The sequence below is a fragment of the Galeopterus variegatus genome, unplaced genomic scaffold (assembly GCF_000696425.1).
Source record: "Galeopterus variegatus unplaced genomic scaffold, G_variegatus-3.0.2 Scaffold278, whole genome shotgun sequence".
NCBI classification, from domain to species: domain Eukaryota; kingdom Metazoa; phylum Chordata; class Mammalia; order Dermoptera; family Cynocephalidae; genus Galeopterus; species Galeopterus variegatus.
Genome location: NW_007726389.1, coordinates 762,069 through 771,790, shown reverse-complemented (window position 1 = coordinate 771,790; position 9,722 = coordinate 762,069). Strand labels below are relative to the sequence as shown.

At 41.1% G+C, this 9,722-nt stretch overlaps 1 protein-coding gene across 1 annotated transcript; it reads left to right on the top strand.

Annotated features, from left to right (window-relative positions):
* Nucleotides 1-3,662: 3,662 nt before the first annotated feature.
* RPL37 (ribosomal protein L37) lies at nucleotides 3,663-5,965 on the top strand. The gene is made up of 4 exons (XM_008566932.1): nucleotides 3,663-3,766; nucleotides 4,405-4,540; nucleotides 4,756-4,840; nucleotides 5,848-5,965. Exons 1-4 carry the CDS (start codon nucleotides 3,764-3,766, stop codon nucleotides 5,915-5,917), a joined length of 294 nt encoding a protein of 97 aa, XP_008565154.1. The 5' UTR covers nucleotides 3,663-3,763; the 3' UTR covers nucleotides 5,918-5,965.
* The last annotated feature ends 3,757 nt before the right edge of the window (nucleotides 5,966-9,722 follow it).

Below are 9,722 nucleotides of genomic sequence, written 5' to 3'. Positions count from 1 at the left end.
AAAAAAAAAAAAAAAAAAAAAAAAAGAATGAACTTCAGTGACCCACAATATAGAGAAATCATAACAATATTAAGGGAAAACTGTAAGTCCCAAAAGATTATATACAGAATGATGTTCTCCTCAAAAGGTGAAAATAAACACACACACATATTTAGGAATATACACGAAATAATTAAAATTATTAAAAACAAAGAGCAAAGAAATAATAAATATGAAATTCAAAATGTTGGTTACCTCAGGTTGGGGGAAGATGGGGATGTGATGGGAGTGGGGAGGAGGAGACCATGCAATTAGATATACGATATCCTTGGAGGACAGAGTTTTTTGTTTGTTTGTTTTTTAAAAAGATGACCAGTAAGGGGATCTTAACCCTTGGCTTGGTGTTGGCACCACGCTCAGCCAGTGAGCAAACCGGCCATCCCTATATGAGATCCAAACCCATGGCCTTGGTGTTATCAGCACCGCACTCTACCGAGTGAGCCACGGGCGGGCCCAAGGATAGGTTTATAGGGATTTATGATATTACTAAAGGTAAGTAGCTAATATATAAATAAAAGCAGGCCATGCAAGGACCAATGCTAAGGATGTGTTAGGAACCAAGGGTAATAATTAATCCAACTCTGGTACCCCTGAGATTGAACAAAGAATTTAAAAATCCTCATACGATATTAAAATTTAATTTTAGGTTAGAAGATTTTTTCTCAAATTTTTTATTTAAAAATTTTATGTACTTATTTTGACAAATTATAATCATATATAGTTATGAGGTTATATGTATACATATGATGTTACACGTATACAGTGTGGAATGACTGAATTAAACTAATTAACATATCCATCACCTTCAATAAATAATTCCTCCTGTCTAACCACAACTTTACGTTTTGTTTTCTTTTAGGTTTTTTGGCAGCTGACAGATAAGGAGATCCGAACCCTGTATGTTGGTATTATAGCACCAGGCTCTAACCAACTGATCTAACCGGGGCCAGCACATAAGTGTAACTTCGTATCCTTTGACCAACATTTTTCTTTCCCCCTAACCCCCAGCTTCTGCTAAACACCATTCTACTCTAGGTAAGAGTTTTTAAATATGTCTCAAAAGTATGGCTTTCAACAGATGCATCCCACCTCATGCCCACAATTTGATTGGCAATGTCATCAACTTTGCCAATCTTTTTCTGCTCAACTTGATCGGTAAGGCATTTTAATAACAAGCCTCCCAAACCGCATCTCCTCTTCACTGCTCCATCCAAAACATCCCCCTCTCTCACAATAACCTGCCCCAGGAGATTTCAATGTTGATGAAAGAAAGTGTTTACTTGAAGTGGGAAATTTAGCAGTGAAATTTAAATATATGGAAGGAAGTTTAAATTCAGTTCCTCAGTATCAGGAAATTTGCATAGCACAGGCTTAGAATGCAATTGAAGTGAACCGGGGGAAGGGTGGGTGTGACCAGGATATCGTCCATTATAAAATATAACCCGGAAGTGCAGATTTGAAAGTACATCCCTCAAGTCAAGATAAATGACACAGGAGTAAAAGTTTTATTTTATTTTTTATAGAAAACCTAGATTTATTTCTTAAGCTATTACAAAGACAAAACAGTTATCATTTGAAGTACTTTAAGGACTTCATCCCAGTTTCATTTGTTTTTTTGTTTTTTTTTTTTTAAAGATGACCGGTAAGGGGATCTCAACCCTTGGCTTGGTGTTGTCAGCACCACGCTCAGCCAGTGAGCAAACCGGCCATCCCTATATAGGATCCGAACCCGTGGCCTTGGTGTTATCAGCACCCTGCCTTCAGCAGGAATCTGTCGAGCTGGATTTAGCCAGAATCCTCCCTTATCCCAATGTTTTGTGTTAGTAATTTTCCATCTACTGATCCCCACACTATTTGTTGGCTGTAAAACCCCACTTGTCTTTGTATTCTAAGTACCTCTCTCTCCTACCTATTGCAAAACCCTCATTGAATAAAGGATTCATTACCATCTTTAACAAGTGTCATCATTAGTTTCATTTGTTCTGTTACAGAAACTAACTTAAGAGGCTGGAAATCAAAAGATATAAACTAGGAGACTGTAACAGAGTAGACCGGGTGAAACAAGATGAATGGAGCAAAAAGCTAGTCAGAAGCACTTGTATTAGTGGTAATATGCGGCTGGGCTGTTTCCCAAGAGGCTACCTAGAGATGCCTTAATTAATGTGGGCCCCAAATTAGTAAAACACTCGTGCCCTGTGAAGAATGAGCAGAGGCTAGGATTCTCTTGAGATCTCTTTGTCTTTCTTTTTAGGGGTAACGATATCCTTGGGACCCACAGAGGCGTATCTTAGCTTCAGCCTCTTTTTCCACCCAGTCCACCACATTTCACCACACCGGCCTGCTAGCTTACAGAGGATGCATACAGTAAAGGCAGGAATTATAGGCCTACGCAGAGGGTACCTTAGACACAGAAGGTTTGGGAGCAAATGATAAACTACAAATACCTTCTTGGTTAATTCACCTTTGTTAATAAAGGTCATAGTTTCTTATGCTGGTTACAACTTGCTGTCTCAGTATAGTTTATCTCAAGAAATAACTGGTTCGGGTGAGTTTTGGAGAAGGAAAAAGACTTTCATCAACCCCATTCCAGAGTGGAAGAGGAGCCAAGTTCTCTCCTACTTATGAGCAAAATCTTAAGGTAGCATAAATCATTTTCAGTGGTCAACATCAGCATCCTCTAACTCGATGAGAATTGGGACTAAACTTAACGTTTTTATTTCCAGCCCCTAAAAAAGAGCCACTAATCAATTCTTAACCTGCTAAAATTGAACCTGATTCCTAGTGTTCATCTTGTTCTGCTAGTAGTCAATGTGCTAAAATTTTCCATGTGACAGGCCAAGAATTCTGTTTGCTTTCTCAGTAAGCAGGTTATTTGGGACTGTTTTTCCCTATTATTTCTTAAATGTATGGATATCTTCTTGTACTGTTTTGAAAGGGTAGGGGCTTATAAATCCAATAGCGTTTATCAAGGTAGTCTGGGAACCAACACTTTCAAAATTATCTACAAAGCGTTTTTTTAAGTACAGACTTCCAGGTCCTACCCAAACCTGCCGAATCAGATTTCTGCTGATGGCAGGGTGCTGGAAGATATACCTAAGAATTTCCACGTGAGACTCCTTGGCACGAGGCTACAGTATAAAAAGCATCAAGTATGGGCCTTTCCCTTCAGCTTCACAGCTCCAGCCGCAACCTAGACGCCAGCTTCAGCCAAAAGCTTCCGACCCGGAGCGAGGAGGAACCGGATCAGCTGTTTTCTCCTGGACAGGGACTCCCGCCTACCCAGTGACCACACGCAAGCAGGAGCGCTGAGTCGGTGCAGGCGCCCCCAGGCGATGCCAGCCCCATGCTCCAGGTTCCCCTCGTGGCTCGAGGGCCGGACTCCGCCATGTGGCAACAGACCTGACGGCGAACGCTAGGAATCGGCCGGCAGCGGCAGCCCCACACAAAGCCAAGTCCCGGCCTAAGCGCTGCTCGCGGCCAAGGCGGGCCGGCAGGAACACGCCCATCCCTTCGCTAGCAAGCTCGGAGCCCCGCCCACCTGGCAGCTGCAGGAATCCGACCGGCCCCACACCTCCTCTTGACTCCGCTCACGTTGCGGCGACGGAAACTTAAGGACGGTGCACCGCGCTCCACAGGAAGTACTTCTCTAGGCGGAAGCTTCTGAGTGCGATATTGCGGAAGAGCCTTCTCTTCCGGTCTCTTTGGTCTCGGCGGCAGAAGCGAGATGGTGAGTTTTTTGAGTGGGTTCTCGGAATCTCGTTCCATCCTCGTCGCCTGTGCAGCGCTATGTGCTATCTTTGGGAGGCTGGCGAGGTTCCGGATGAGGAGAATGGGTGGGTAGGAAAGGAACGTGCCGCGGTCCTCAAGAGCCAGAAGAATGGCTTCTGGTCCGTGCCTGGGGGACCGAGCCTGTAGTCGGGGGAATGGAGCCGCACTGGTCCCTTGCCTCTGTCTGACCTTTGGGGAGCTCGCGCAGCTCGGGCCTCAGATGAGAGCGGAGGGAACACGTTTGGGAGAATTTGGTTCTGTGTAACAGTAAAGAAATTCGTTAACGGTGGTGCCAGGCAGGAATCCTTAGTTTTTGGGATAGGTAGTAAAACAACGTTCTTTCTTCTTCCACCTTTTGCCTTTAAGAAAAAAAAAAAAAAAATAGGTTTTAGAACACTGCAGCTCTTGCGGAGAAATTAAACGTGAGATGTCGGTAGTGGTCTCTGACTTGGCATTTATGAAAAATTAGTACCGTCTCCCACAGTTTTGGCCCTTATGATTGCCTTTAACTTTTGCCAATAATTGGTTTTCCTAAAAAGGTCAGAATACATATATAAATTGCCAGATCTCAGAATTGTTTATGCTTCTAATTTGCAGACGAAAGGAACGTCATCGTTTGGAAAGCGTCGAAATAAGACGCACACGTTGTGCCGCCGCTGTGGCTCTAAGGCTTACCACCTTCAGAAGTCGACCTGTGGCAAATGTGGCTACCCTGCCAAGCGCAAGAGAAAGTGTACGTAATGTTTTTCAGGCCAGCTGTCTTTGTTAGCCTTGCACCTAAGTGGGGGCATGGCTTTGGACTTTATTTGGTACGCATAACTTGTGCATCTCTATGCTGATGTAGTGGCGTAAAACTCAAGGTACTTAGATATATACGGTGTTGATTAACAACACCTATAAGGTGTGTGGGAATAACCATTTGTGATCTTACGTGAATTTGTGTTTTAGATAACTGGAGTGCCAAGGCTAAAAGACGAAATACCACTGGGACTGGTCGAATGAGGCACCTGAAAATTGTATACCGCAGATTCAGGTACAGTTTATATATATATATATATATAGGCCATAATTGGTCCTGTGGGCTTGGATAAGAACTTTCATTGTACCTGTAGAAAGATGATATTCTACTACCCTGATGATTAGTTGAGTAGTAGGGATGAGGTATTGGAAATTTTGGTTCTTTTTTTTTCATTTTAACAGTATCTTCTAAGATTAACCTATCTAAAGTCTGAGCTGAGATTGCAGACTTCACTTTAAAGCCTTTGCTTCTTCTATGACCATGCTCAATTCCAGCAACTTTCAACTATTCGGGGCTAGATTATTCTTTGTCGTGTGCAAAATAGGATGTTTTGCAGAATCCCTGGCTTCTACCCACTCATTGCCCAGAAGTATCCAATTTTAAAAGGTGGGCAGTTTGGAACTTTGTAAACACACTTAGATGTGTTTGTGCATGTGCTGAGGTGACTCCTCTTTGTTTGGTCTTTAAAGTCATTATACAATTGTATGGGCTTAGTGTTGAGTAGTCTGCTAGATAATGGAGTAGTTAACATGAACTGAAGCTAGACTTTAAGCTCAGTCATCTTCAAAGGGGAACAGTAGTTCATCTTTCTCAGGGTAGGTAATAATATTTAGTTAATAATGTAAAACTCTTCTTAAGCAGTTTAGAAAATGTCTGCCATTAAACATTCTCATTTTTTTTTTATTGGAATCTATCCCCCATAGCATAGGGAACCACTTACACAAATACCTTGGGTCTCTTAGCAAGCAGTGAAAAAATACTGGCTCAGTGACCATATGGCCAAATAAGTTGTTGAGCCTTTATTGCAGTTGCAGTTAACTATATCCTAAAATGGATATCTTTAAGCAGAACGAAGTATAAATAGTAGGATCTTTGCAGTGATTTAAAAATAAATCTCTGAACATACGAATACAATTCTTATTTCAGCATTTAACTGAGATAAGTTTATTAAAATCTGTTTAACAAAAACTAAAATATATGTACTGATGTTGCTGACTTAACTTGTTTTTAACGTGATGCAGGCATGGATTCCGTGAAGGAACAACACCTAAACCCAAGAGAGCAGCTGTTGCAGCATCCAGTTCATCTTAAGGATATCAGCGATTAGTCATGCAATAAATGTTCTGGTTTTGAAAAATATGTCTGGTGTGCTGAGGTATTTTTAATCAACTAGGCTTTATTACCAGTGAGTTGGTGTAGGTTTGGGGAGTGGATCAACTGAACATCAGATTTACTTGTTCAGTTAAGTGACTGTTCTAGAGCACAGACTTTTTGAACTGGGTTGTGACACTGCTTAAGGCGATGAGAAACAAGCAGATGGCACTGAAAGGAATAATTAAGGAATAGGTAAAAAGCACAGCTCAAATGGCATGGGTAGGTATTTAAAAAGATAGAGTAAATGAAAAAGCCGAACTTTAAATTACTTTAGTAGCATGTTCATCTACTGTACTCTAATGACTTTGGGGTGATTGTTAATCATGTAAGGCCTTGGACTACATGAGAGGACATGAAGGGTAGGGGCCAAATTTTGGTTTTGGAAAGATGGTCTTTCTTTCCATAATGCTTCCTTGACACCTAGCACGTAGATTGTGTGTAAGATGCTACCTAAGTGATGGATTAATTAAAGCAACGTGCTAGGTGCAAGTCAACTTAAAGTATGTAGTAAGCATGATTAAGAGAAAGTCTGCAGGGGTGTATGCAGATTGAGTGGATTGAGGAGGAAGTAAAGGAAAGCCATGTGTAAGCCCTGAGATTGGTAGAATAAAGGCAATGATATATAACTACCTGATAGAATGTTTTTTTAACCCTCAACTGGGTAATTGGGAGTTTTTTTGTTTTGAAGCACTGAAATTTTTTTGTCATGCTTTCTTGGTTCTGGTGGTTCATTGACTTTCGAAGTGAGGAGACAAGGCCTACTTTGTTGGTTGCTGAGTGAGATTACAGGGACAATTAAAGGGAACACGGATGCTGGAACAGCTTTGTTAAATAGTGACATAGCCAACCTATGCTAAATTCCTTTTGTATTTAGGATAACATGTAAGATGCTTAGCCTGGCCTTGAAAGGGTTTTCATGATCTTCCCTGCCTCATCAACCTTTTATTACCACTTTTATTTGTAGCCTAGAATGCTTTCCAGGACTAGCTAATTCCCACCATCATTCTGCTTTTTTAATTCTTAATTCATCCTTCAGGTCTCAGCCTACCATTCACTTGTACGGAAGCCCCAGCTAATAATCTAAATCTCTATTGGGCTTCCTCCCAGTATGTAACACTATACTTTCCTTTAGGAATACGTGGTTCCTAGAGTCTAATTGTCATTTGTTAGTGTGATTTTATTAACTTATGTGCCTATGTTCACTTGTAAACTGGAGAGCTAATACTGTTGATGGGCTTGTGAGCAGTGGGTAGGTCAGTAAATGATGGTGCTTTTATAGTGGCCACAACCTACAGTTAGTATTTGACCTACGAAAACAACAATTTTGATATATTTTGGCTTGATGAAGCTGAAATAGTCTACACTTAACGTTTTTCTAACCTAAGATGAGAGGTGGGCAGTTATGCGCTGCATTAAGGACTGTTATTGAATAGAAGAAAGGTGAGCTTACCTCTTGTTTGCCAGTGCCTGCAGCCTTTGGCACAGAATAGCTTTCAGTGGGAAGTTACTTTGGTGCAATGGTAGTGACCACTGTATGTCATAAAACACAGACCAAAGTTGTTCTAATCATAGTTTGTTAATCATAGACCTAGAGAGAAGCAATGGGAAGGAGACAGTGGGTTAACACATTTAGAATAGGATATAGATGGATGAACTCATCTGCACTCAGTGAGTCTATGAAATGTTGATACATCTTAATCTCTGATATTCTGAGGTTTGAGCAGTGGAACCCAATGCAACAAAAGATGTTTGGGGCAAGTTCCACACTTGTTTTACTGAGACAGGAACCAGTATGCCTGATCAACACCTGTATGGAATTTGCATCTTTTAGGCAGAGGGCACAGTGGTCCAGATGGATGTCACCACTGGGTAGCAGAAATGAGACCTCGGATGTTAAGTGCCTCACGTCTTGAATTGTTTACTTAGACCCTTTGATCTCCCCCTTTCTCATATACACACTTTTATCTGACACTTCTGTTAGGTTACTAGCTTTATGTGCATAATACATGAGTTTCCTCTGCTCCATTTGGTTTTGTCTTCCCTGGCAGAATTCAATACTCTAATAGCAAATTTGCATTATTTTAGGCTCTGGAATATTTGTTGCATGAAAGATTGGGAAATGACCCCATTACACTGCCAGTCTTTCAAGTAAAAACAAACCCCGAGAAGACAGAATGTGTGATACCAGCCTTGAAAGACTGAAAGTTGGCTGAGTTCCTGTGAGTATAATGAAAAGCAGGTGAAGTTTGGCCAGTTTGGGCTTGAGAAGCAGCCATGGGCTCTTAATTTAAATCCTGTGAAAGTACGCTGACTTCCATATAAAAGGGTATTTCAAAAAGTTTATGGAAAGATTCATATCTTTTAATAATATATTCCATGAACTTTTTTTTTTTTTTTGTCCTTTTGAGACCATCCACACCGTGCTCAGCCAGTGAGCGCACCTGCCATCCCTATATAGGATCCGAACCCGTGGCGGGAGCGCTCCCAGCGCCGCACTCTCCCGAGTGCGCCACGGGCTCGGCCCCCAAGAACTTTTTGAAGTACTGTTGTAGAGTACGTCCCAGCCAGATGTACCACCTTATGCTTCTGCTGTGCAATAGAGGATAACACAATTCTTGTAACAACCCTATGAACTTAATATTGTTCCAGTTCTCAAATGAAAGTCTTAAATGGTGGATCTAGGATCCATGTTCTAGCCACTTCACCACACTGTTGTACCTTCTACCTTTTGCATCTTGGTGCCACTTCATTAAACTTTCCAAGATCCTATTTTTATTCACTGCAATGTATGTTGTATTTTCTGCTTCTGTCTTAAACAGTGCTTTGTCCTTAAGTTACAGTTATATTCAGGTATCCATTATATTTTAAACTTTTGATCAGAGACCACGCTTTATCTTTTTTATGGTTTTATGTACAGGCTTGCAAAAATGTTTGTTAAATTTATTTTTCTATTTCCTGAATACCCTTTGTGCTTTTCAACCCTTTGCTCTTTGCCTTCTACCTGAAATGCCTACTCCCTCACCCCTACTTCCCTCCCACCCCAGTTTTCAAAGTCAGAATGTTCCCTTTTACTCCCTCTGATTTTACCAGTCAGAGGTTACTTTGCTCCCAATGTTCAAATAAAGCAGAGTACCTATTTTCACGAGTTACTGGTTATGTTCTGTAAACTTCCAAAAGTGTAGAGGGCAATAGAAAGGTTGAGACTGGAATTTAAAACCTTTGGGAACCATACTTAATGATATCTCCCATATTAACTGTGCCCTGTACTTATTAATCAACAGTGTGTAGTAAAATAAAGGCAGATTTACTCATTGAGTAAACTTTACTGTGCTCCTGCTAAGGCCTGGGCATAATAAAGAGTTGAAAGTCACGATTTCTGTCTTCAGGGATCCCAATTCTAATTGAGACACAGATGAACAATTACATAAAACAAAAGTATGATGGATAAGTGCACAGATTGCTGTGAGCATTGAAAAGGAGGGCTGGCTAGTTAGTTCACTTGGTTAGAGCATGGTGTTGGTAACACCAACGTGAAGGGTTCAGATCCCCTAATTGGCCAGCCACCACAAAAAAGAAAAAAAAGAAAAGGAGTGTGTAACTCAGTAGGTGAAAAGAAACTAAGGGTTAAACTGAGCCAGGGAGGACTTAAAAGAATTATGGTGAGAAAGGAGTTGAATAGCTTTGCCAGCAATGGAACAGGTGGCATAATGGTAACCAGTCAGAGGAGGGCATAACCATGAAA